Source organism: Saccopteryx leptura, chromosome 2 (genome assembly GCF_036850995.1).
Source record: "Saccopteryx leptura isolate mSacLep1 chromosome 2, mSacLep1_pri_phased_curated, whole genome shotgun sequence".
Taxonomy (NCBI): Eukaryota; Metazoa; Chordata; class Mammalia; order Chiroptera; family Emballonuridae; genus Saccopteryx; species Saccopteryx leptura.
The window spans coordinates 252,480,560-252,508,191 of NC_089504.1; the positions used below are offsets into that span (position 1 = coordinate 252,480,560).

Genomic DNA, 27,632 nt, shown 5'->3' on the forward strand with positions numbered 1-27,632 from the left:
AGAAAGGTCCGGTAGAGATCGCGGCAATGAACATTGTAGGGTTGGGCTGGGGGATCTCAGATGCAGAGTCCACAGCAGACTGGAGCGCTACAGAGACCTGATGTGAGGACAGGAAGGAGGGCCAGGGACACACAGGGCTGGAGGGTGTGGTGACAGAGATGCCAGGTAGATCGCAAAGCTCTGGTGTGCAGTCAGGAACGTCTTTCTCGGGTTTCTCTGCTTTGTCAGAGCAGTTGGTACCATGCTGACCCTCCCACTGTAAGTACTGGAAAAGCTTATGTGTACCGTGTGTGTGGATATAAATTGTACAGAGTCTGTCTGGAGAATGCTGAGCAGTGAGGCCTGCACAGGCCAGAGGGAAATGCAGAGCCGCGAGCCGGACCTCTGCTGCCACTCCCCCGTGTTGTCACTCTGTGAGCAGCAGGGAGGAGAGAACATGCATGCAGAGCCGGACCTCTGCTGCCACCTCCCCCGTGTTGTCACTCTGTGAGCAGCAAGGAGGAGAGAACATGCATGCAGAGCCGGACCTCTGCTGCCACCTCCCCCGTGTTGGCACTCTGTGAGCAGCATGGACGAGAGTACATGCATGCAGAGCCGTGGGCAGACTCGGAGCTGAGAGATGGGGCCATTCAGGGCTGGCTTGGGGGACACTGGGGAACACCCAGCTTCCTGTTTGGAGCCCTGAAGGCAATATCTTGGGAGCAGGGTAACTGGACATAGACCAGCCCACACAAAGCTGTACCTCCTGTCTGGTCAGCTCGGTGGAGCAGGCAGAGTCAGGTGCCTCCTCCTCCCACCTGCTGGCAGAGGTGACCTGCCCCTCTGGAGGAAGTAACACCACTCAGAGCCTCAGGCTAACACAGTGGATTTTCTATTTAAATTTTTTTATTTATTGATTTTGGAGAGGAAGAGAGAGAGAGAGAGACAGAAATGTTGATTTGTTGCTCCATGTATTTATACATTTGGTTGATTCCTGCATGTGCCCTGAGCAAGGATTGAACCCACAACCTTAGCATATGGGGACCACACTCTAACCAACTTAGCTATCTGGTTGGGGCTAATGCAGTAGTTCTTCAAATGCTGTGTGCGACAGTAACACGCTACCCGATGTTTGAGTCCAGCCCGAGGACAGGAAAGTAGGCGAGGAACAAACAAGATAGACCCACGTCAAAGCGCCTCGCTATGCCGTTAGCACACATGGGCTTGGAACAGCCATGACTCATCCAGGTTCAAGGAGCAAGGCGATAAGACGGAGGAGGACTTTGGCAGAGAACGGGTATCTTATAATAAAAAAAGAGTCATAAAAATCCCAGAAGTAAGATTTTCCTGGGAACAGGTAACATCTTAATCCTTTAATCCCCTGGTCAAGGTAGGAGCCTGGTGAGGCTGCAGTCTGGGGCCAGGACCCAGACTGAACAAACAGCTCAGGACTGTCCCCAGTGACACCCTGCCATCCTGCCGCATGTGACTCACCCACCCTCCCTTCACCCACCTGCCCGGGGCATTACCTTCATAGAACGGGAGCTGAGGACGCATTTGCCCAACGTACAAGAGGCGTGGCTCTTGATTGACTTGTAGATCGAGTCCTTCAAGAGCTCCCTGGCTGACCTCAGGGCGGTAGGTGCCATGGACAGCATTTCTGCTTGGGGACAGATGGCAGGGAGGAGGGAAGACAGTACCTGGGCAGGGGAGGGGCAGGGGCAGGAAGGGGTGCGGGGAGCCCCTTAGGGACCCCTGACTTGCCTTCAGCGATGCACTTCCCCTCGTGTCTCACTGTCCCCAGCGGGCCCAGCCAGGAGACGGAAGCCACACCAGTGACCGGGACAGGGAGAACTTACAGAGCAGAGTGTCAGCTTGTGAACGGGGCGAGACTTCTCAGGGGGTGAAGTTTACAGCACACGGGAGCAGCCTTTATGCTGAGGGAGGGGACATCCCCCCCGGTGGAGGGTCCCTGAGCTAAGGTGCAGTCCTCCTGGGAGGGTGTGTGTGTCCGGGGCCCAGGGGACACAAAGTCCTGGGCCACCGGCAAGTCTGGGGGGAGTGCCTCATACCAGCGGCAGGAAGTGCCTGCTCTGGCCCAAAGTGAGAACCAAAGCACCTGGTCCGGGAAGAGAACCCTCTGCCCCCAGCCCCCTTCCAGTGCCCTCTGCTGACGGGACCGAGCAGGACAGCACAGAGCTCCTTGGATTTGGGGCAGCTCCGTCCGTGAGAGATGGAATGCAGGTCACACGTGTGCTTGTACACTTTCTAGAAGCAACACTGAAGAGGTAAAAGGAACCAGGTTCCATTCATTTTCAGCCACTTAGCCCAACACATCCAGAATCTTTTAAAGTGTAATCAGTATAAAATTGGGGTTTTGAAACATTTTTAACCAAGTCTTCAAACTTCTGTATGTTTCAGATATACGGCACGCCTTGGTTTATACTGGCCACGTTGCAGACACTCGGCCATGTGTGGCTGGTGGCCTGTCGGCTCCTGCATTCACAGGGCCTGCCATGCTGTCACAGAGCTGGTCATAGTGGCAAACAATGGGGCCCAAGAGGCAGTTGACTGCCGACCGGTGCATGGTCATAGGTCATGCGACTCCTCAATATAACGTTACATATAACGAAAAGCGGTGTTCCAAAACATTGCAGGAATTTTGGGAAAAGGCTGATGTTAACTCAAATAGCACTTAGAATTGTGTATCCATAGCTATCAATCTTGTAGTAACGACAGAACTCATTAAAACAGGTAGACAGAAAATACATTGAAATCTTAGTGACGGCTATATTTGGGGAGGACACTGGGTGGTCTTATTCCCTTGGTGGGTCCTTAGCCCCCAGGGAAGAGACACTGTATAGACAGGAGCTGGTTTCCTATTCAACATATAAAACCTTTTTTTTTTAACTTTTCAACTGTTGTGATGTTAGTCCCTGGGGACCTGGTTCTGAGAGTGTCCCCTTCATGGGAAGGTTTACTCGGCTAACCTGAATCTGGACTTCATCTTAGTCCTCTTCCCACTAGAGAACATCTCTCCCATCAGGATTCGTTGCATATGGAGCAGCCCACCTGGCCCCACCCAGGCTTGGCAAGGCACTCTCTGGCACGGCTCCTGACTCCCAGGCCTCGGCTGGGGCTCCCTGCTATCCTGCCGTACCACCCCCTCTCCCTGCCATCCTCTCCCAGGCTCTGCACCTTCCTGGAGCCTCTCCACTGCCCTGTCTCTGCCTGGGCACCTTTGGGGCCGCCAGAAGCTCCGTCAGGGCTGAGCTGTCAAAAGAGTTCCCTGGTTTGTGTTCCTGACTCTTGGAGCCAGGTCGGCAGTGCAGAAACGTGCCCCCCAGGGAGATCAAAGCCTTGGTGGAGGGATGGATGCACTCATGGCTCTGCTGAATTAAAGCCAGGCCTGTGTGCGTGGCCCTGTGCCGAAGGAAACGCAGCAGGTCTGCACGGCGGGGTGGTTAACTCCTGGTCCTCCGGGTCCTGTCCACAGGGCTGGGTGTGAGGGCAGCTCTCCTGCCTCTGCCTCCTCCACGGACTACACAAGGCTGTCTCCACGGGTACATGTGCACTTGTGTGGTCAGGTCAAGTCAATGAATGACAGAAACAGAGCATGGGCTCCAGAAGGGACATGGAGGTCATCTGCTGCTATCCCCTGGAGGCAAGAATTCGAGCTCAGAAGGATGCACAGGGCTGGGCAGGGGCAGCACCTCCATTCCAGCCACATGCAGTGAGGGGACGGGCTGGTGCTCGGCTCCAGGTGCAGTTCCCGCATGGTCTCTCCAGGAAGAGCTGGGGACAGAGGAGACCCGACAGGGTAGAGGAGGGCAGACCATCAGGGCTGACAGTGCCCGCGTCCGCAGGAGGGTGGCACTCTGTGGGAAGGGGAGACAGGCCCCTAACGCCATCTCAGAATTGTCCCACGTGCTCCCAGTCACACAGCCCTATGGGGGTGGACGCAGCGTCCCCACGCCCGCAGGGGGAGGAGGCTCAGGGCAAGTCGAGGCCCTTCCTCTCAAAACAGACCTCCACCTCTGGAAGCTCATTTGTTCTGTTGCTCCATCACTCGTTCAGCAGCTGCTTGTTGAGCATCTGAACGTCAGAGGCTCTGTGGGCGCAGACGGCGATGAACGAGGCCCACTCACTGTCCCCCCTGGGGTAGGGGTGGGGTTAAAATGGGTAAAACAGGCCAGGTGGCATCAGATGAGCCTGCAAACCCTCTGATGCTTGTGTCCCTGGGGGAGGGTTTGTGCTGAAACCCTGAGGGGCTGGGCACTGGGGACTTGGGAGGCTCTGCCCGAAGAAGTCCAGAAGCTGTCCCTCCCTCGAGGGAGGCCAGCTGCCCATTGAAAAGTCCCCCAGCGGTCGACACAGCCATGGGGGAGGCCGTGTGTGGGCACTCGGGTTGAGCTCCCGGGCAAGGCTACGGCCTCTGCCAGCCTCGGTGGCCATCTGAGTGCCTGCCTGGTCACCTTCCCATCCTGAAGCCCCATCTGGCCTCTCACTGTAACTGCACAAGGACCTGACTGCTGCCTCCTGTACCGTGTGCCTGTGTGCAAGATAAAGGGCCATCCTGTGACCATTCACTTGTGACAGTCATTGGACTGGCCAGTCTCCGAGGCTCAGGGGACCCTGTGCAGACAGGGCCCCAGTCCTGAGAGAAGCTGCTTACACCTGGCTCAGCATCAGACCTGGACCCCACCATCTCCCCACTGTCCTTGCCGGCGGGCTGCGGGAGGGAGGGGCAGGCAGTGCGGCCGGGCTTGATTTTACTGCTGCTTGGACTTGGGCTGGCACCCCTCTGCACACCCGCACACACGCACACACAGGCACACACACCCGCACACGCGCACACACAGGTACGCACACACAGCAGGCAGGGCAGGAGCCTGGTTAACCAGCAGGGACACTGTCACCATGGAGCCCACTGTTCTGTTCTTCAGCTGGGCGTGAATGGTGCCATCAGCTTTAGGTCTGACGTGTTTGTGAATGTCTGTGTGGTGGCTGTGCGCAGGCTTGTCCATGGGTGGTGTGGTAGAAGACAGGACGGAGGTCACCAGAGAGACAGGAGGAGCAGAGGAGGTGGGAGGCAGTGAGGTGGGCCATGGCCTGGGAGCGAGCCCTCCCCTGTCCCCTCGGTCCCTTCCCATCAGCAGCACAGGGAGGAGGGGTGATGGTCAGGAGGCCCCAAGTTCTGCTGTCACCCTATGGGAAAGGCTTGGACTGTGACGCTACCCTGTGGAGGAGGGGAGACTAGGGACAGGGGAGGGTCAGGGAAAATCAGGGGGTGTTTTGTCTTAAGGGAAAGCAACGGACGTCCTTGTCCAAAGGACTTGTTTCCAGGATGTACAAAAGACTCAAAACTTAGTGACAAGAAGACGGACAGTCCAGTTTAAGGAGTGAGCAGAATATTTTAACAGACGCCTCACCGAGAAGGACATACAGACAGCAGCGGGCATGTGAGAAGATATTCGGTATCATGAGTCACCCAGAAAGTGTGAGTTAAAGCCATGAGACGGCCCTACACTCCTCTCAGAAAGGCTGACATGGAAGAGACCAGCCTGTCCAGCGCTGGTGAGGACGCAGGAGGTCTGGGATGTGAAGCCGCCCCAGCAACGCTGGAAAACAGTTTGACCGCTTCTTAAAATGCTGAGCACAAGCCTACCATGAATCCAGCTGTTCCATCTTCTGCAGGTGTTTTCCCCCCAGAGAAATGGAATTACGTGTCCACATGGAGACTGGTGCTGAGGTTACAGCAGCGTCCGCTGAGCTGCCGCAGCTGGAAGCAGCCCAGACGTCCATTAGTGATTGCTTTTGTAGGCATCGCTTTGTAAATGAGCCGCGGTCAGACCCTGCAGACTGGTCATGTTTGGTCGAGAAATGGGGCATACTGAGAGCCTTCACTGAGGCCCAAATACCAACCTGTTTTTGGAGGGTGTCAGGGTATCCTTGGAGTGAGTGAGGGGTGACCCTTTTCTCCAAGTCCCAGCAGGGCCATTTTTAGGGATGGGAGTCCTGTTGAGCCAGCATTTTATTTAAACCAACACTGAAACATTTAGGAGGTAAAGATGTCACCGCTCACTGTGACCTCTCTCAGAGATGACAGCCCTTGCAACTAGAACTCTTCCCAAAGAGTCACGGGTGGGAGCCAAGGAAAGAAATGGCCTCTGGGGAGGGTGGAATGTCCAGCTCCTGCTCCAGGGAATAGCCAGGACTTCTGGGGTGTATGGGGGGAGGTCAGGACATGCTTAGGAATTCTTGTTTAACTTATAATCTCTTTCTGAGCTACTGAGAGGTGTTGGGCACTGAGACCCTCACAGGAAGTAAGACCCGGTCTGAGTCTTTCATGGTGTTGCCGTCACGATGTACAGATGCACAAGGACAGTGCGGGTGGTGAGTGGCCTGATGGAGATGGGCGTTGGAGCTGCTGGCCAAGCACACGGGCCGGGGGCTCGCAGAGAGTGAGGCGGGAGCTGGTCAGACGCTCTGGCATTCTTCCCAGGCCCCTGAGCGTGGCGCTGGGTGTGCTGGCGTGAGAGCCTGCAGTTGCTAGGAAAGATGCTGTCTTGCCCTCAGAGACTTTAGGATCTGGAGCTAGCACGCAGAGCGTTAAAATGCCCGCGATGCCCACATGCTGATAGTCAAGAGTGTCCAGAGGGATGGCTTCTGGCCGGGGTCCTTCTCACTCGGTTCAGGCCATTTGCTGGGTCTCATGGTCTCAGTCTTCTTGACTCTGAAGTGTGAAGCGTGGACATGAGTCCACGACGGGTCAGGCACAGTCCAGCTGCCCCTTCCTACACTGTGAATGTGTCAAGGGGAGATTGTGGCCAGCACCCCCTCTCAGGAGAAATCTGCTGTAGCAAAGTGGAGACTCAGATGTTGAGAAGGGACGACACCGTCATTAGGTGGGCAGCTTGTGGGCATCTGGATTGCTATGGCTCTGGATGGCATTCTGTGGGAGTCTCACCTGCTGGGACCGAGGACATTGGCCCCTCACCACTGTCCTGCAGGGACCCACCTCGGTTATATGGTCTTGGCGAGGCGCTAGGTTCCTGATGCTGATCAAGAGCCCCCCCCCCCCCCAAGAGCCAGGACACCTCACATGCCCGTGTTGTCCGGATCTGTCCCCCATGGCTGTAGGGTCAGCAGGGTCGCTGTCCCATGACAGGAAGGGCGTTGGCTGTCCTCACCTCTGTCCTAATCCCTCCTGACTGCTGCTTCCTGAATAGCAGTACTAGTTGGAAGAAAAACAGAAATAAGGAACCTGGGAGGAACTGAATTGTATTTCTCCCTCCCCCTGGTCTGTCGGCACCTGAATGCTTTCTTTGTCTGACCTGGGGGTGCCCAGGTCTGGTCACCTGTCCCGGAACAGACCTGCAGGACTGAGCCCCCGCAGGCAGCTTTGCGGGTGCCCATTTTGTGAGACATATTTCAGACTTCCCCTCTTCTTTCTAAAGGGCGTGGCCAATGTAAAGACTAGATGGGGGTCACGGCAGTGGGTGATGTCTACTCTCGCTTATATTTCTGGACTCCCGGCCTTTCCTGATGTGAACAGGCATCCCAGTGTGACAGGGTGCCTGCCAGCGCTGTCCTTTGCTTTCCCCCAAACAGCCTCCACTTTCCCTCTAACCGTGCAGAGCGCGCCTGCTATGACCTCAGCACCGTGTTCCTCACTGCACAGAACTTCCTGGAGCTGCTTGGAGGGAAGCGGGCTGAATGCTCGCCGGGGTGCCTACACACGGGCTCGTGGCCATGGTAAGAACAAACAGCATCAGGCGGCCATGGGACACTTATGTCCGGTCACCCATAAGTGTCACTTTATAGTAACTGGTTGGGTACTAGCTCTTCCCAAACAGAACGCTGGATGACAGAAAGATTCGTTACAGTCCTGCCAGGTTTTTGCTGACACGGGTGTGACATTGTGGGTGACCACCCTGTGCCTCTGGCCATGGGGGCAGGACTCCACACTGAGACCTACCCCGTGGGAAGTGCGCTGGGGCAACTGTCCCCGTCGAATAAAAGAGGCCATTAGACTCTGGCGGGCGAAGCGCCCACCGCTGCGCACCTGCTGAGCTATGAGACTGACCTTCACATTGGGTCTTCAGACGCGATGCTCAGCGTGTCTGCCGTGATGTGGGTGCGCTTCTGTTTGTTTGGGGGGCCTTTCGGGTTAACCCGTGAGCTGCTCTCACGAGATTGAGAATGAGGACTGCTGATGGGGGTGCCATGAGACAGCCGCAGAGATGGGGGCTTCTCTGCGCAGCTCTTCTGCCTGATTGGACGCTTTCCGCAGGCGCGAGGGGTGCGCAGACGACACACACGCTGGCTTCCTGCAGCCCGCGGCTCGTTGTGGCCAGGCCCTGCCGAGTGGAGACCCTCAGGCCCGAAGGCTCCTCCGGAGAGCCTGGTCCCTGCGGACAGCAGAGGCCACTCTGTGTGCTACTCGAGTCACCCCAGTGCCACCAACACAACGCACCACAGACACTTGGCCCCAACCTGTGGTCTCGTTCACCCCACACAAGTGTTCAGGGGACTCACCTCTGGCTCCTTTTTTTCTGTCTCGACTTACATCCAACTCCTCTAGCTTCCTTCTCCATCGACCCCCCCCACCAACACACTCCTGCGCCTTCCATCAGGGGTAATAGACAAAGGGTAGTAGCAACAGTTTCTATGGTGACAGCGTCTGAGTCATCTCCGTAGAGATGGTATAAAGGCCTCCATCCCAGAGCAGCATGCTGCTGGAGGCCTTTGTGCCCTGAATACAGCAGCATGGGCGGGCCATCGGCGCCTGTACTTTCTTTTGGCTCGGGAGCCCTGCCACTTGAGGGAGAGAGCTGCGTTCCACCCATCGCAGAGCTGGCAGGAGCTGGGGGGCTTTCTCAGCCCTGCCGGGGCCAGACACATTGTCTCGGGTCCAGAATGGACACCAGCAGACGGGCTCTCGCTTTTCAAAGTGACCAGCAGTGGGTCCGAGCGCAGCACACGGGGTAGCTGGGGCTTTGGCGTGGCAGAGGGCCCTGTAACCAGAGGCCGTGGGAGAGGGGCTCCAGCCTTGTCCTCTCCATTTTGTTCTTTCTCTGGCGGGCGCAAGGCTTCCAGCAGCCAAGAGGCTTAGTACGCTTGTTGCTGTAGCAGGAGCGACCGCACATTTCCACAGGGTGTCACGTTTTATGACCATCTTCACACACAGAGGCTCTGTGATTCATTCAGTTGTCAACACGTGCTAATTGTGCCCCATGTTGTGTTGGAGTTTGGGGCACAGTAGTCAGGAAAAAACAGACACGGTCCTGGCCCTAGAACAGTTTGCAGATATGGGCATCAAGGGCTCATCCTAAAATCACAGACCAGAGGGAACCTTCAGCCCAGGTCTCCAACAGGAGAGGCTGTGGTGTGACCTGTGGGGGGTGGGCCACGGTGTATCCCATGCAGGATGGGGGAGTGGCCACGGTGTGACTCATGCAGGATGGTGCACTCCAGGGCCGTGACAGCCATGCGCTGTCACCATCATGGATGTCAGAGAGAAAGCTAAACAATTCCAGGGAGCCCCTTTGCATCCTTAGAAAATCAACAGCGACTCTTCCTCTGTCTGGTTCTAGTCCTGAGGCAAGTGCACGTTGGGGCAGCGCGGACGGTCCTGGACCTCTAGCTACAGAGCAGTGTCATCCTGACTTTGGTGCCGCTGAGATCCAAGGATGGGACCCCACCTTTGTGGCTGTGATCTTGTGAGAGAGGGGAACTTCTTCCACCAGGAGCAGACGAATACTGAGGGTTTTCTTTTAAATATTTATTGACTTTTATCTTCCAGGCCACTTTTAAAAAATGCTTTTGTTGAATGTAAAGGACTTATATAATGAAAACTATAAACCATTGTTAAGGGAAATCGAAAAAGATATAATGAGATGGAAGAATATACCTTGTTCTTGGCTAGGAAGAATAAATATAATCAAGATGGCTATATTACCCAAAGTAATATACAAATTTAATGCAATTCCCATCAAACTTCCAATGATGTTTTTTAAAGAAATAGAGCAAAAAATCATCAGATTTATATGGAACTATAAAAAACCCCGAATAGCCAAAGCAATCCTAAAGAAAAAGAATGAAGCTGGGGGCATTACAATACCTGACTTCAAACTATATTATAGGGCCACGACAATCAAAACAGCATGGTATTGGCAGAAAAATAGACACTCAGACCAATGGAACAGAATAGAAAGTCCAGAAATAAAACCACATATATATAGTCAAATAATTTTTGATAAAGGGGCCAACAACACACAACGGAGAAAAGAAAGCCTCTTCAATAAATGGTGCTGGGAAAACTGGAAAGCCACATGCAAAAGAATGAAACTGGACTACAGTCTCTCCCCCTGTACAAAAATTAACTCAAAATGGATCAAAGATCTAAACATAAGACCTGAAACAATTAAGTACACAGAAGAAGACATAGGTACTCAACTCATGGACCTGGGTTTTAAAGAGCATTTTATGAATTTGACTCCACAGGCAAGAGAAGTGAAGGCAAAAATTAATGAATGGGACTACATCAGACTAAGAAGTTTTTGCTCAGCAAGAGAAACTGATAACAAAATAAACAGAAAGCCAACTAAATGGGAAATGATATTTTCAAACAACAGCTCAGATAAGGGCCTAATATCCAAAATATACAAAGAACTCATAAAACTCAACAACAAACAAACAAACAATCCAATAAAAAAATGGGAAGAGGATATGAATAGACACTTCTCCCAGGAAGAAATACAAATGGCCAACAGATATATGAAAAGATGCTCATCTTCTTTAGCTATTAGAGAAATGCAAATCAAAACGGCAATGAGATACCACCTCACACCTGTTCGGTTAGCTGTCATTAGCAAGACAGGTAATAGCAAATGTTGGAGAGGCTGTGGAGAAAAAGGAACCCTCATACACTGTTGGTGGGAATGTAAAGTAGTACAACCATTATGGAAGAAAGTATGGTGGTTCCTCAAAAAACTGAAAATAGAACTACCTTATGACCCAGCAATCCCTCTACTGGGTATATATCCCCAAAACTCAGAAACATTGATACGTAAAGACACATGCAGCCCCATGTTTATTGCAGCATTGTTCACAGTGGCCAGGACATGGAAACAACCAAAAAGCCCATCAATAGATGACTGGATAAAGAAGATGTGGCACATATATACTATGGAATACTACTCAGCCATAAGAAATGATGACATCGGAACATTTACAGCAAAATGGTGGGATCTTGATAACATGATACGAAGCGAAATAAGTAAATCAGAAAAAACCAGGAACTGTATTATTCCATATGTAGGTGGGACATAATAGTGAAACTAAGAGACATTGATAAGAGTGTGGTGGTTACGGGGGGGGGGGGGGAATGGGAGAGGGAAAGGGGGTGGGGAGGGGCACAAAGAAAACAAGATAGAAGGTGACAGAGGACAATCTGACTTTGGGTGGTGGGTATGCAACATAATCGAACGACAAGATAACCTGGACTTGTTATCTTTGAATATATGTATCCTGATTTATTGATGTCACCCCATTAAAAAAATAAAATTATTAAAAAAAAATGCTTTTGTTGACACAGACACATAGTTTGGTTGAAGATTTCTCTTTTTAGATGCTTGAACCCCCAAAGTCGGGAGCGGGCATATCCCACACTGGGAAATGATGCTTCCCGTCTCGGGAGATGATATTGACTCCTTGGTGGTTGAGGGGGAAGGGAGACAGGCTTCCAGCTTCTGGAGATATTCGATTTGAGGGTAACTTGGCCAAACCAAGTTGATCATTTTCTTATTTTTCTAGTAGGAGCATCTGATGAAATATTTGCATCCTTGCCTCTATTGTTTTAAGCCAGGACCTCGTGGGGCTGGGTTTCTGGTTCCTGGAGCTGTTTCTGAGGGAATGACATGAGTCCTCATGTCTGAGTGGGCAAATGGGGACCCTCTGTGTGGCCAACAGCCCCCTCATACACCACGCCGACCCTACACGTGTTTATATTTTTCACATGGAAATAACCTGGATATTTTCTGCTGACGGACCAGACACTCATGGAGATGCCGTGAGCTGTCCCCAGGGCTTCAGACAGACCCCCTGGGCTCTGGCTCAGTGCCTTTGCTCAGACCCTGGGAGAGGAAGCATGCAGCTTGTTTGTGGAATTCTCAGGTGGAAGTTAGAGCCAACGGCACTGGGGCCGCAGCCATGGGCCCCGAGGAGCAGGGAAGAGAGCCAGGAATGCGTCGGGCAGGTGACAGAGCGCCAGACATTGGAGTGGGGGACAGAGCTGGTGCCCCGTCCTCGCTCGCCAGGAAGGGGGAGCACATTGTTCATTTGTAGGCAGGAGCCAAGGCCCAGAGTGCACCCCTGGGTGTGATTCCTGCGTTGCTGCCCAGTCAGGACAGGGTGGGACCCATGAAGGGTCACAGGAGACACTGCACTTGTCCTCTGTAGAGCAGCGTGGTTCATCAGGCACACAGGTTACAACTAGAGACCGCCGTGAACCGAGGACACGTCACCGACACGGTCTGCAGGGTGGATGCTGCTTGCTGTCCTCTTCCCCCCCGGGCTCAGAAACTGAGGCTGGGTGGGCACCGTGCCTGGCTTACACACCCAGGGTCCCCAGTTTGGGGTTTGGATCTAGCCCGGAGTGTCCAGCCTTTGTTCTGCCCACGAGTCTCACTTCCTCTCTGGGAGGCTATTTGTGGTCTATTTCAGTTGGACGTCTTATGATGCTGTCAACATGCTTTTCCCGTGATGACCCTCTCAGAAGCTGCCAGAGCTGCGAGGCAGACGGATGAGCTGTCAGTTACACACACTCTCTTCTCCTCTCCCGTGGGGCAGTGGGAGCCATGGGGTAAATTAGCATCTGCCAGGAAGGCTCAAGGTGACCTTGGGGGGGTGTTTGAGGTGGCTCCTGTCTGTACTGCAGGCTGGTCACATTCTCCTCTCTGGGAGCTCCTCACTGCAGTGGCTGTTTCTGTGGAGGCCAGGTCTGCACTCATTCTGAGCTCGCCCTGGTCATTGGAGCCAGCAGTCCAGACCCTCCCCGGGCACCTCTCCTCTCCCCCAGTCTGTGCTGGTTCAGGCCGGGAGATGGGACAGGCATTAGCTGGTGGGGATTTCTTTCCCAGGATAGGCAATGTGTCACTCTGGGCTACCCATGTCGTCTGGTCTCTTGTGTGACCTTCTGCTGCTGTGTATAAGGACCTGGGGTCTTGGCCATGGTGAGAGCTGGACTCAGTGGTCTTGGATGGTGAGCAGGGCCAGGTGGACCCGCCGTGGGCACTGCAGGAATGTGTCACAAGCAGGCATACAGACCTCACCAGAGCTCCTTCCTGTGGGAGCTGCAAGGCCAGACCTTAGGGTAAGAACAGGGGAGTGAGCTTCTAGTCACCTGGGACAGGGCTGAGGACGAGCCGGCCTGCAGGGAACAGAGGCTGTGACTGCCCTGCTCCCTGTCCTCCTCCGTGCTGGGGACATTCCAGCAGCTGTTTTCCTTACCTTGGCTTCCACTGAACTTAATCTTCTAATGGACTGTGTTCTCCTTCTGAAGGTCTTGATTGTGTTCCAGCTCCTGTGAGTCTCAGGAGTGCTGGCTGCTGGCCAGACAGCGGGACAGACATGGTGCTGACTTATTGACTCCTCTGTCCCAGGCAAACAAAGCAACCGTCCTTCAGGGCCAGCGTGGTGCACCCCACTTGGCCCCATTTGCTGTCAACATTTCTACTTTCCTTTCTCTTATATAAGTGCATGCATGTGTGCACACACATGTGTGCTCTCACATACTCTCACACACGCACACACACATGGCCTTTATGTGGAGTTGCAATGTCCCTTGTCTGAAGAACAAGGCAGTTGATGAGGCAAAGCCCTTTCCCCTAGGGTCCCTTGTGCCTGTGGCTCGAGCCCAGGACTCTGTTCCGTGCCCGGTGCAGCTGCTGTGCCTGTGCCCACTGTGGGGGGGGTCATCGCTCCTTGGTCCCAGGCCCTTCCGCCATTTAATCCTCTCCTTGTTCTAAATCATTTGTGGGTGAAACTGGCCCTTATTCGGGTCCTTCCTGATGATCGGTCAGGCATCTCAGGTGTTGGGGTGAGGGCCCCACTGGAGGGAGAACATGCAGGGTGATAAAAACAGCTCATTCCACAGCCCCCAGGTCCAGCCCTGAGTCACACCAGGTCCTGCAGAGCCTCTGATGGGAGGAATTTGGAAGGGCAGCTGTGGTGAGAACTTGCCCAAAGCCGGGGAGGACAGTGGGCCGGTGGTTTCTTGGTGTGACGTTTCTCATAAGAGCTCCCAGAGGCAGCTCCTAGCAGGAAAAAGTCCAGGCTCAGCTGGCACAGGGCTGACAGCTGATGGGGGAGAGGGCCATCCACTGGGTGAGGGACGCGGAGCCTCATTGCCACCTTCCTGCCGTGGGCACCGTGGCCACCTTCCTGCTGCAGGGCCTGCCATTCATCTGTTCCCTCTGTCCCGGTCACAGATGTTTCTCTCTCTTATCTGGAGTTGAGAGAGGACAGCTCTGTCACATCCCAGATCAATGGCCTCGTTCGGGCTATGTCGACAACTGGTTGTGGCCTGTCCCTGGCTGCTGTCTGAGCTGTATTCCTGACCACAGCCCGAGCTCACTTCCTACTGATGCGGCATGGCTGTTTGCGCTCCTCAGCTCTGCAGCGGGGGTCAGGGTCACCGAGCAGGGCCGACCTCCCAGCCCTCTGGGCCCCTCCTGGCCTCTCTGGCAAACCCCTTCTCCTCCGTCCCTTTATCACCTGGTGTGTGTGACACTGAACCAGAATTGTCACACACACACCCTCCCCCCATTCTTCTCACTTGTCTGTGGGCCCTGGGAGAGCGGGGACAATGTCTGAATGCTCTTTGCGTGTTCTGTAGTGAATAGGGACTCCCTCCACCGCATCCCACCGGGACCTTCACCATGGCTCCGCCTCCTTCCTGCCTTGCTCTGTCTCCAGGTGGGCACCTCCGTGGCCCACATGCCTCATCCACGGCTCAGCTCTCAGCCTGGGTGTGTCTCCTGCAGGCCAGGCTGTGAGGTTTGCAGTGGGAAGCCTCTGGTGAGAGCGGCCAGGCGAGGTTCGACGGGGTTGGCGCCTCTGCACCTGTATTGCCCTGCACTGCCCCCCTGCGTGTCAGGTCTGGGGGAAGGTGCCCACGGACAGTCTGCCTCTGGGAGAAGTGGGGCTCCTTATCACCGCACACGGAGTCAAGTGCGTGTGGAAGCTGGTGGGCTCAGCAAGGTCACAGACAAAGGAACAGTCGCAGCTGGCAGGTCCTTGAGGACCCACCCCTCAGCCTGTGAGCTCTGGTTTATGTGCTCGCCCTTGTCCAGGGGGCGGGCAGGGCTGGCCAGGGCTGCCAGGTCTTCACCATCCGGGATGGGAGCTCACGGGCTCTCACCCACGTGACCCCGAGAACCCACCATGTGCACTGTCTCGTCTTTTCTGAGTTGAGTTCCTTTTGGGTGACTGATTTGGCCAACATTTCAGTCTCTGTAAAGACCATCCCACACCCAGAAAGGCATTCCTGAGATGTTTCTGGCTTGTAAGTCAGGCTCTTCATGGTAGACACACGGGAGGACGTGCAGTCTCCCCGTGGGCACCATGGCTGTTCTGAGAGACCGAGTCCATCCCTCGGGCCTGTGCACAGCGCAGGCTGCCGTGTCCAGGCCCCGCCCTGTGGATTCGCATTGCCGTGATCGCTTTGGAGAGTGCTCTGCTCACATTTTACCTGACCGTTCGACTTGGCCTTTCTTCGTGTCCAGTTTCCCAGCGTCCCACTGCTCAGCGTCCATACGGCTGTGGCTCAGGCCTTCCGTGTCCTTGTGCAGCTCAGGAGTGAGATGATTCTTCTTTCCTACGGGAACTGCCAAATAAATAAATAAATAAATAAATCATTCCTATTTACTGGCCGTTGTGTTAAGTTCACAGCACAGAAACACACAAGGTCCGAAAGCCTTTTAAAAGTTTTCAACATTTTTGAAAAGCATTCACAGACATGTGGAATAGGGCTGCAGGTCTCACTGGAGAAGCGTTTGTTTTCCTAAATTCTGGCTCGCACAGAGCGGAGCAGATTACGCCTGGGAGAGAAGCGTCGCCCCGCACCCCCTGGCTGCCTTCACACCCCCGCTCCCTCCTTGGGTCTTAAATCTGCGCTGTGATTGTGTTTTTCTCCAAAGAGAAGGAGGCCCCTTCCAGCAGCCGGCTGACTCCCAGCATGTGTGCTCCCGTTGCATTGTTCAGGGTTTTGTCTCCTTTAGGAACCCGTGCAGCTTCTCCCGCTTTGAAAACGGGGTGACGTTGTCGCTATGGAAACAGTGATGTCAGGAGTGTGAACGGGGCTTGGTGACCACGAGGGTGCTGTATTTCACGGCCAGAGATGGAGCCCAGCATGACCTATAGAGCTGCTGTTGGTGCCCTGTTGTCGCCCACGTGAAGTGTGTGTTCCTGGGAGGGGAGTGTATTCGTGAGCACCTCGGGCCACATGTGGAGCAAGTGAGGGACTGTGACCAGGACATGTGCACTTCGGGTCGTCTGGAGTCCCCGTCTGTGGGGTGCGGAACCTGTAAAACCCAGTCCCCACCATCTTGGAAGGGCTGAGGGTCATGCCTTCGTATCCAGGGTTTGTGTCCAGGGTCACGGGCTGACATGTGAGCCATCACCCCGGCAGGAGCGTTGTGCACCCATGACAGAGGTGATGAGAGAGAGGACTTGGGGTCTCATTTAATGTGCGAGCATTTACTGTTCTCTGAATGTTGGTGACGTTGGTGACCGAGACTTGCAGGTTGTGGCTGACCAGAGCCAGGATCACATCCAGCCGCTCGCCATGACTCGGACGCCCGCGTGCCATCCTGTCCAGAGAGCGGCGGGACGGCAACGGTGACTCCCGCTTTTCCCCTCCCTCTGAATCACCTCCAGAGCCAGTGCACTCTCCAGACCGCTATCAAGACATGAGATGCTTGGTCACTGTTTTTTAATGGCCGGAAATGACTGAGAACCAAGTCTAAAGGTCACCTATCTTGATAGTTCACCTTGTTGCTATTCTAGCAAAACAAACAAACAAACAAACAAACAAGAGAAAGCTGTGCTTGCAAAGTAATGACAACTTTATGTCGTCATTTATATCTTGGTTCTAAAGTAATTTCTTAAAGGGAGTGGTGTTCAGAGTTTTAGGCCATAATAATTTGTTGGAACTTACTATGTCCCCAAGGCCACTGCTTCGAGGGTAAACATTTAATCAGAAATGTAAAGTTCAGGTCCACTGGACAGAAGTAAGTCTCTCTTACAAACTGTCTCAGTTGATTTCGGCTACCAAACCAGGGTGCCCTAACTGGGGGGCTTAGGAGCAGTGGACACTAGTTCTCAAGGTGGTGGAGGCTGGACATGCATGATTGAGGTGCCACACAGTCAGGCTCTCGGGAAGGTCCTCTACCTGGTCACAGATGGCCGATTTCTGACTGTGTCCTCACACGGCGAGAGGGCAAGAGAGGCTCTGGGTCTTGTTATAAAGGGCACTAATCCCATTCGTGAGGGCTCCACCCTCACGACCCAGACATAACCCAGAGTTCCCTCCAACACCATCACATCACATCCTAACACACTGTGGGGTTAGGGCTTCAACACGTGGATTTGAGGGACACAGACACTCAGCCCACAGCGCAGACTAAATATCACTTGGCATCAAAGAGTGACATTTTCCATGCCATGAAATTTCCAGGTAACTCAAGGGTCCCCCTCTGAACAGTCATCTTATCTTTCCAAATTAATCATCCCTGATGGACTGATTCATGGTCTAGCATGCCCTGTCTTAAAGCAAACTTTACAGGATAAGATGTAACTTCTTGTGTTTGAAGAACAGGACCAGAATAGCGTGCTGCCTCTGGGGTCCTGCAGGGACCAGAGCCACCTCCCTGCTTCACAGGAACAGTCGCTCCACCTTAGTGTCGCTGGTGTCTTCAGTTGCCCCCTACTCTCCATCTCTGTTTTGTCCCATGCGTTTTGGTCACTGGTACTTGCTGTTTGCAACTGTCCGTGTGCCCGCCTGTGCCTGGCCTGGTGATGGCCCCACCACAGTGCCTACGCGCTGAAGTCACCCAGTACAGCAGAGGGCGTGGTGGATACAGTTATGTTAAAGCTCTCCAGATGAGAGGTCCTCCAGCTCAACCAGGTAGCCCCACCACCACAGTGTCCTCAGAGCGAGGCAGGAGGGTGGGGGGACTCGAGGGTGCGCCCTGGCTATGATGGGGAAGGACAAGGCTGTGGGCCACACTGTGCAGGTACTTCTACAAGCTGAAGAGATCAGGAAAACACTCTGTGGACTCATGTCCCGCGTCTGACCTCCAGAACCGTGGGGTTGAATGTGAGTTGTAACTCTCCCCAGTGAAAAGCATGGTAGTCACCCTAAACAGGAAGTCAGTAGGAAGGTTGAAAGGTTAAAAAAGGATGAGGAGGAGGCCCTGGCCAGTTGGCTCAGTGGTAGAGCGTCGGCCTGGCGTGCAGGAGTCCCGGGTTCGATTCCTGGCCAGGGCACAGAGGAGAAGCGCCCATCTGCTTCTCCACCCCTCCCCCTCTCCTTCCTCTCTGTCTCTCTCTTCCCCTCCCGCAGCCAAGGCTCCATTGGAGCAAAGTTGGCCCAGGTGCTGAGGATGGCTCTGTGGTCTCTGCCTCAGGCGCTACAATGACTCTGGTTGCAACAGAACGATGCCCCAGATGGGCAGAGCATCACCCCCTGGTGGGCGTGCCAGGTGGATCCCGGTAGGGCGCATGCAGGAGTCTGTCTGACTGCCTCCCTGTTTCCAACTTCAGAAAAATACAAAAAAAAAAAAAACCCCACAAAAAAACAGGAAGAGGAGGAATCAGCCAAAATGTGGAATAGAAATGCAGGTCAGAACAGAAGAGATGGCCTCTGGCTTGTTAGTGTAGGAGCCCAGCCTCTGAGACATGAGCATAGTGCAGAACAGAGAGGGAGCTGGAGGAAACTGCCCAAGAGGCAGCCAAGGGGAACATCTACATCCATGGAGCCGTTTCCAGATTGACAGGACCCCCCCCCCCGAAGCAATCAACCCAGTGAAAATGCAAGACCCCAGGGGCCCCAGGCTCACCCCGGCCCTGCAGGGGTCAGCTCCTCTGCCCAAGGCGCTGCTGGCCCTTGCATGAGCTTCCCCCTCCTTCCCAAAGGGCCATAGGCTGTCCCCAGAGGAAGGCCCACACTCTGTTCTTGATGCTCACTGGGTTGGGGAGCTGCCTTATGGGCCTGTTTCTTATGGTGAAACACCCCCAACAGGGCTTTGGTTCTCTTAGTCATTCGTGATTGAGTCTGCTGCCTGCTTTTAACTGTGTGTCCTTCTGTTCTTTGTAGTGATGTGGGGGGGGGGGGGTTGGTTAAGAGGTCAGTGATAAGAAACGAGCAATGTCTTTCTACCTTTATGAGAAGTAACTGGAAACATTTTAATAAAGAGATAATAGTCGACATTTGGAACGAACTGACGTTTGCGTTGTAAAAATGAGCATCCCTGTCTCAGCAGTGAGTGACGTGAATGCAGAGGGTGGCCGCTGAGTTTCATCCCAACTTGAGTAGGTTGGGAAGAAATAAAGGGAGCTCGGCTCCCTATAGCCTGGAGGCAGAGCTCTCTCTGCTTTGGCACAATTATTCCGAGCCACTAATTTGTTAACATGTTATTTGGAACATGGTCAGAGAAGAGCCTCTGACTGGGCTCAGGGTGTGATGATTGGTACCAATCAAGGGGACTGTGAGGGGTAATGTTCTCAAGGCTGTGTAGCTGCTGTCCTTCCTCAATCTGGTTTTGAGAAGAGTAGGGCCCTGGCCTGTTGGCTCAGCAGTAGAGCGTCGGCCTGGCGTGCGGGGGACCCGGGTTCGATTCCCGGCCAGGGCACATAGAAGCGCCCATTTGCTTCTCCACCCCCCCCCTTCCTCTCTGTCTCTCTCTTCCCCTCCCGCAGCCGAGGCTCCATTGGAGCAAAGATGGCCCGGGCGCTGGGGATGGCTCCTTGGCCTCTGCCCCAGGCGCTAGAGTGGCTCTGGTCGCGGCAGAGCAACGCCCCGGAGGGGCAGAGCATCACCCCCTGGTGGGCAGAGCGTCGCCCCTGGTGGGCGTGCCGGGTGGATCCCGGTCAGGCGCATGCGGGAGTCTGTCTGACTGTCTCTCCCCGTTTCCAGCTTCAGAAAAATACAAAAAAAAAAAAAAAAAAAAAAAAAAGAGAAGAGTAGGAAACAGGACAATTTACCTGTGGTCCAGCCAGTAGCCTGATGTCCTAAATTCATTACACTCTTAGGAAAAGAGAAATAATAAGTCAAACCGGGCAAGTCCGTGCCTCATGAAATGAAGTCACTTTTCAATGTATTGACCTTAGGGTTCCAGGGGCTCTAACCTGTAATTCTGAGGCTCTGTGATGCTGGGACTTCCTTCATGGTGGCCCTCAGAGCCCCAGGTAGTTTAAAAGGAGGGAGAAATGGAAAGAGTACCTTGGCCGTACCTGTGAGCATCGTGGAGACTGAGTAGGAGCTGGGTGGGTGGGTTTAGGGGGGAAGAGTGAGGGGACCCGTGTCCTACAGAGCGTCAAGAGGGTATCACAAGGCAAGTTGCAGACAAGATCCTGAGAAGCAAGGACCCTGTAAACACCAGGCTTCCCCGGGAGCTCGGCACTGCCGTGGACAGACTGTTGTGTGTGACTGTGGGTGCATGAGTCTGAGCCTGTGTATGAGTGAATGAGCCTGTGTGAGTGTGAGTATGTGTGAGTGTGAGCATGCCTCCGGCCCTTGACCCCTAAGAAATAATGCCATTCCCTGCTCCCTGTGGCCTCAGCCTCCCACTGACCACACTCGGCCACTGCAGACACCCTGCTTCCTCTCTTGCACATGTGCTGCCTACACTGAGACTTCCAGGTTAGCCGGCATCCCGGGTGTTGGGGACGAGGGGCCTTGTGGAGTCAGGAGACGCTCTGACGTCAGCCCATGCTGCCCCCATGTCACTTGCTGAGTGGTGCTGCTGGCTCCGGTGGAGTCGGAACCTGGCCTCCCTTGTGGCCTCGCTGCTTGGCACAGTGCACCGAGTCCCAGCGCAGGCCGGAGGCTCTGCTTACACAGCCAACACTTGACCTTGGCCTTTCTGGTCAGTGCTATTGTTTGAGGACTTTTGTTACCCAAAAGGTCAGGTTCTGTAGGGCTTCCTCTGTTCCTGCTGCGGGGGAGGGCTGGCTAGCAAAGTAAATACATCAAGCTGGCGTGGCCATACTGGGGGGACAGCCAGGCCTGTTGGCACAGACTCAGAGCTGGCGCGGGTCCTGTGGGGTGCTGGCGGAGCTGCAGGCAGTGGCACCAGCATCTTGTCTGTTCCTCAGCCCTGGTAGAGCCCAAGCTGACAGGGTCCTTTGGCTGTAGACATAAGCGCTCTGTGCAGAAGACGCTGGCCCCTCGGAGCAGCACATCTGGAAAAAGGGGGCCGGTCCCCTGTGAACCCTGACTCTGACCTCCTGGTCATTCCATCATCCCCTCCACATCCACTTTCTGTCCCCCTGGCCCATGAGCCCAAGAACACTGTTCCCTGTGACTTGTAATTGCCGTGTAAGCACATAGTTTATGAATAATACTCCAGCGTCTCAGAAATCGATTTCCTTTCATTTCTGTAGTTCACAGCAGAGCTACAACCCGAGCTCATTCCTGGTCAGGGAGAGTGGGGGACACCCGGCCCCAGCGGGGGTCATGCCGAGTGTGCGGCCCAAGGGCCTCTCAGCGGCACACAGGCAGCCTGGTGGCTGCTAGGAGCTTGTGTGGCTCCGGCACTTGGAAGCCATCTGAGCATGTCCAGCTCCACTGTGGGGACACCTGTGCCCTCTCTGTTCCTGAGACCCCAGTGTGATGCTCTGTCGTACTCCTCTGTGTGGTCCCATGCTCCCCACAGACCCCAGGAAACCCTGGGCATACGTACACGGGGATCCAACTGGAACTGTGTCCAGTTCCAGAAAAGACATTTAGTTGCCTTTTGAGTTTTGAAGATGAGGGTATTAGAGGCAGGGCCAAGGCTACAAAGGGTCCTAGAGACAATGAAACAAGTCGGGAGGTGGCCAAATGAGTGAAAGAGAGATGGTCAGTGACAGGTTCTTCTGGGAACACAGGACCAGGTGAGGGTCTGGTTGGTGGACACCGGCTCTCTAAGACCAGGGCCCGAAAGATGATGGGGTCCAGCGAGGTCTTCCTTCTGATCTGCTGCTTGGCTTTGTTGGTAGGGATGGGGAGGAGGGGGCTGTGGACAGAGGTGATGGGGCAGCTGCGGACTGACCCGTCCAGTGGGGACCACGGGGCCCGCTGACCACAGAAAGAGAGGGAAGCTCTAGGTGGAGCTCCTAAAATCACATTAGGAAGAGTCATGGCCCAGGGATGCTTCTGGACTCTCTGATGAGGTTTTCAGAGCAGGTGGTGTTTTCATCCCGGTAGGGTAGCTCAGGTCCATTTCTGTGAACATATCAACTAGAAATAATGAGGCTTTAGATGCCCAGGCGACGAGCTGGAGGCCCCTTGCTAACGTGGGTGCTGGCTGGTGGGCGGGTCTGAGTGTGACAGCCCCGGAGTGGGGGTGGGCTGCAGCTGTGGCCCGGTCTCAGCTCTGGTTCCCGGCTGGTTCTGTTTAATCTGTAGCCCAGATGTTTGACTAGGGAGCATGGCAGGTGAGTCTGTTCGGTGGCTACATCACAATGGGACCAGGTGAACGTGGGTGAGGGTTCAGGACAGCGGTCAGTGAGGACAGGGTGGTGACACCAGCAGTGGTGAGCGTCGGCACAATAACAGGACATAAGCTGATATAACAAGAAATGTCCGACGGAGGTGAGGCCTGCACCCCCTGCCACGTGGGTGTGGGGTGAGCGCTGGAAGAGTTCAGGGTACGAGGCTTGCTGTGAGTCCCTGTCGCTGGGCAGATCCGCTCTAGAATGCTCTCTGGTCCCAGACCCTCATATGGGGCAACCATTTTCTGTACCTGTTAGTTGTTTTAATCATGGGGAAATTATTTCAGGTCAGATACCAAATACTATTTAAAGTCCTAAAACCCATCATCCTAGAACCCAAGTGTGCATTCTAGGTACTTTGAGATTGGCATATGTGTTTTTGTCCAATGTCAATGCACTTTATTTTTTTTTTTAACTTTTTATTTTGAAATCATTTTAGACTTACAGGCAAGTTGCAAAAATAGTAAAGAGTTCGCATATACAAGGGCTGACAGGGATGTGGGTAGACGTGGAGACCACCCTGCAGATGAAGGATTTGGGGTTTGAACTGCAGAGAAGAACAGAATTCATAATAACCTTTAACATATAAAGCCCGCTGTGAGGACTGGTGCCCACTCCTCCCAACCTTTGCTGAGTCCAGAGTCATGTCAATGGTGTCTGGCTGGACACAGGGAAATGGCCCAAGTTAGACATAGAACAAGTCTGTGAGGGACGGTTCTGGGTTGCTGATGAGATTTTTCCTAGGAGGCTATGTTTTCATGTAGTGAGGATGATTAGGTCCTCAGCACCTCAGGGCTGAGTGGGGACATGGATGACCATTCAGAGCCCCTGTCCTGACCCTGAGTGTCCAAGCCCTTGCCAGCCCTGGCCCCGTGTCCCAGGAGCCGCACCCACCCCGGGCCCTGTGGCCACTGTTCGGCTCAGGGGCTGCGGGCCATGCTTGTGCTCTGATCTGATGTCTGCATTCCTCTGCTCCTTCTCTCCCCAGTATGAGTTCAAAGCCAAGAACATCAAGAAGAAGAAAGTGAGCATCATGGTCTCAGTGGACGGAGTGAAAGTGATTCTGAAGAAGAAGAAAAAGGTAGGCGGCTCCGAACCGGACCCGGCGAGGAGGCCGCGGCGGGGGACATGGTACCGTTTCCTGTGGGCAGAGCCTGTCCTTCCCTGCAGCGGGTCTGCTCTGACCAGCAACATTGTGGGCACACTGCTGCAATCTCAGCCAGCCCTGGTGTCCCATGGTGGTGGGATCACAGCCTGTCACCCTGACACCCCCACCCCCAACAACACACACACTTTGATCCCTTTGCCCTTGAGCCTTAACCTTGGAAGATGATGTTCCAGGGATGGCAGTTCCGGGGTTCAGCAGGGAGGGCGAGCGGCGGCTCCTCTGTCAGGGGTGGCAGCTGCCCCTGCGTCTTGTGTCCGTCTGTCATAGCTGCTGTGGCTCAGCATGCAGGAAGGCTGAGTGCAGCATGGGGCAGGGATGTGTCCCGCAGCAGGCCTTCCTCAGAATGGGTGACACGCATGCCTGAGTATGTGGTTTGACACTCAGCTGCCTCCTGTGTACATGGGGGAAGGGGTGGTGTCCACCCTGGGAAGGGCTGGAGCTGCCCTATGGGCATGAAGGGGCGCATCTCTAGACAGCAGTGGAGCGGCGTGGCTGGCTGAGGACTTGTTGGGAGAGTCTGTTTCTCAACTCTGCCGAGGCCTCTTTTTTATATGTACCGACGGTGGCAGCATCGCACGGTCCCACCGTCACCCCTGAACTGCCTTTGTGTCCAGACCTGACCTGTCCTGAATTCAGATGGGACTCTGGGCACGTGAGGCAGGGGCACAGTCCTGGGCGACGCAGACCCAGGCGTCAGTGGCCGAAGGGGGTGTTAGATCTTTTCTGCACCTTCCTCGCGTTCTTCCCATGGTGGTGGTCCACCCTGGACAGCTGGGTGTTTCAGGGCCTCCCGTGTAGGAAAGCAGAGCTTGTTCTCTGCTGCTCCTGCAGTGTAGGGAGGGTGGTCTAGGAGTTTACAGCTCTTGCTGGGAGGAAGCAGGGAGCAGGAAATAGACATGACATGGTATTTATGAAGAACTAACTCCGTTGAAACCAGAGCCGCAGGGATTTGTGATTAAGTGGCTGCCTCTGTAAACCTGCACCATGGTTGCCAGAACCCCATCCCCGTCCGTGCCTAGGGGTGTCTTTCCTGCCCCCCCCCCCCACCGCACATGCCCAGTTCCATCTCCAGGGGCCCGTCCTGGGCTGTTCTGCCCCTTTGGCTGACTTGGCACTCTCTGCCCTGAATCCTGTGGTGACGTCATAGCTTGTCCCTGAGGGGCCCGTTGTCCTCCCCCGTGTCATCACCTGTCAGGCACTCTACATGGTGTCATGCCCACTCTACACATGAAATAACTGAGCTCAGAGCATGTATTTGCCCAAGGCCACACAGTACACGAGGACAGCTGTGTGCCTGGGGTCACGGGGCAGAGCTGGGCCACCTCCACCGTGTAAGTGAAACCCGTGCTAGAGAGGTTCCGTCCTGGGAGCCGTGGACGTGACTCACCAGGAAGCTTCCTCCCTGACAACCTCCCGTGTGGGTGTGGGTCCACCTGCACCGCCCAGAGCAGGTGACCTAACAGGTCTTCCCACATCTGATCCTCCTGATGCCAGTGGGAGGGGGCTCCGTCCTGCCTGCTCTGCCCACACTGGTGTCCTCCAGGGCTGGGCTGGGACCCAGTCATGCCTCTATCTATCGGGGTTTGCTGGGCACCGCCTCTGACAGACAAGAACTCATTAACAGCCTTCAGCCTTTGTGTCGCCCGTGCCCTCATGACCACCCTTCAGGGTCTGAGCTGCTGACTGGCGCTGTGTTTAAAGACCTGAGGGTGAGAGTGACACTCGGCAGATAATCACAGAAGGCCACCTGACCAGGTTGAGGACAGACCTTTGGCCAGGCGGCGGGCAGTGCAGGAACGTCATGGTGTAGGCTCAGCCAGACGCGCTCTCCTGACCGATCAGTTCCTGTGCAGCGTGGTCGGGGCAACTTGGACTGTCCCTTCCTCCTGCAAAGGGCACATTGGTTTTCACTGGGGGGACGTGGCACATGGAAGGAGCCCTTGGCTGAGATGAGACCAGGTTCTAGTCGCGGCTCCATCCTGCTCACCAGTGGCACAACAGTCACATCCACGCGACAACAACTGTGCAATAGCCACAACCATGTGATAACAGATAAGCAGTAGCAACAACCAGGTGATAACAGATACGCAATAGCAACAACCATGTGATAACAACTCTACAGTAACAATTGTCTTGCCTCAGATAATGAGCCTCACATTCCTGTGAGGTCTGCTTAGGTCTGTGGGGTGAACCCAGCCACTGGAATAAGCGGCTTTACTTTGCTATCTCTCGATCATACATTCTCTTTAATTTTATTTATTTATTTATTTATTTATTTTTGTATTTTTCTGAAGCTGGAAACGGGGAGAGACAGTCAGACAGACTCCTGCATGCGCCCGACCAGGATCCACCCAGCACGCCCACCAGGGGCGATGCTCTGCCCACCAGGGGGCGATGCTCTGCCCCTCCGGGGCGTCGCTCTGCCGCGACCAGAGCCACTCTAGCGCCTGGGGCAGAGACCAAGGAGCCATCCCCAGCGCCCAGGCCATCTTTGCTCCAATGGAGCCTCGGCTGTGGGAGGGGAAGAGAGAGACAGAGAGGAAGGAGGGGGGGGGTGGAGAAGCAAATGGGCGCTTCTCCTATGTGCCCTGGCTGGGAATCGAACCTGGGTCCCCTGCATGCCAGGCCGACGCTCTACCTCTGAGCCAACCGGCCAGGGCCTCATGCATTCTCTTTAACGCCCAGCCAGGCCCAGGCAGCTGTCCCTGCCCTGTCTGTAAGGATGATGATTTATTGTAAGATGGGAATCCACTCTAGCCCCGTTTTGCACGGAGTGGGGTTCTGAATAAGAAAGATCAGTCTTTCCCTGCCTGGTTGGCTCAGTGGTAGAGCATCAGCTAGGTGTGTGAATGTCCCAGGTTCGATTCCCAGTCAGGGCACATAGGAGAAGTGCCCAGCTGCTTCTCCACCCTTTCCCCCTCACCTTTCTCTCTCTATCTTCTCCTCCCCTCCTGCAGCCATGGCTTGAATGGCTGAGTGAGTTGGCCCGGGGCACTGAGGATGACTCCATGGCCTCTGCCTTAGGTGCTAAAAAAAAATGGCTCCGGTTGCAACAAAGCAAGGGCCATAGGTGGGCAGAGTATCACCCCCTAGTGGGCTTGCTGGGTGGATCCTGGTCGGGGCACATGCAGGAGTCTGTCTCTGCCTCCTTCCTCTCACTAAAATAAAAATAAAATAACTAACTAAATAAATAAAAGAAAGATCAGTCTTGAATTCCTTCTGAAGATTTTGCTACAGAAGAACCCAACAGTCCTGTTGCACGTGGTTTCTCTCACAAACCAACAGCATCATGGGTCCCCAGGCTGGCATTCTAGAAGGGTGTTGCTATCTCGCTAACAAACATTTATTGTGTGTCTACCATGGCCACAGACCTGGTGGGACCCAGGGCTGTCAGGCATGGACCCAATCCAACAGAATTAATTGTTAATAGCTGTTACAGCTCCTGTGGATGGTGTAGCTGTTCACCTCCTTGTCTCAGAGGCTGTGAGACCATGGGGTCAGGGCCCAGTCTTCTGTCTAGGTCATCTGTTTGGGAAGGGTGACCAGAGGGAGCGAACTGGGGAGAGAGACAGACACTCAGATGCACGGTCATGGCGCACTCAACTCTGGGCTCCTGCGGCTGGCAGGCCCTGTCTGATGGCTGCACCCTCATTCAACCCCCGTGGCCGCCCATTGGGCAGGGTGCGGTGCAGGCGAGACCTCACACCTTCCATGTGTGGTC

At 54.5% G+C, this 27,632-nt stretch overlaps 1 protein-coding gene across 5 annotated transcripts in view; it reads left to right on the top strand.

The window, feature by feature from the left end:
• Window positions 1–27,632, top strand: part of LOC136395874 (carboxyl-terminal PDZ ligand of neuronal nitric oxide synthase protein-like) — a 119,423-nt gene that overhangs the window by 63,225 nt on the left and 28,566 nt on the right. For 3 of the 5 annotated variants that reach the window (XM_066371354.1, XM_066371355.1, XM_066371356.1), the window contains one exon: window positions 23,732–23,824. In XM_066371354.1, the coding sequence (XP_066227451.1) occupies window positions 23,732–23,824 (93 nt within the window). Of the gene's footprint in view, window positions 1–113; window positions 259–23,731; window positions 23,825–27,632 lie in introns of those variants that run through there. The other 2 variants (XM_066371357.1, XM_066371358.1) reach the window with 1 other exon arrangement.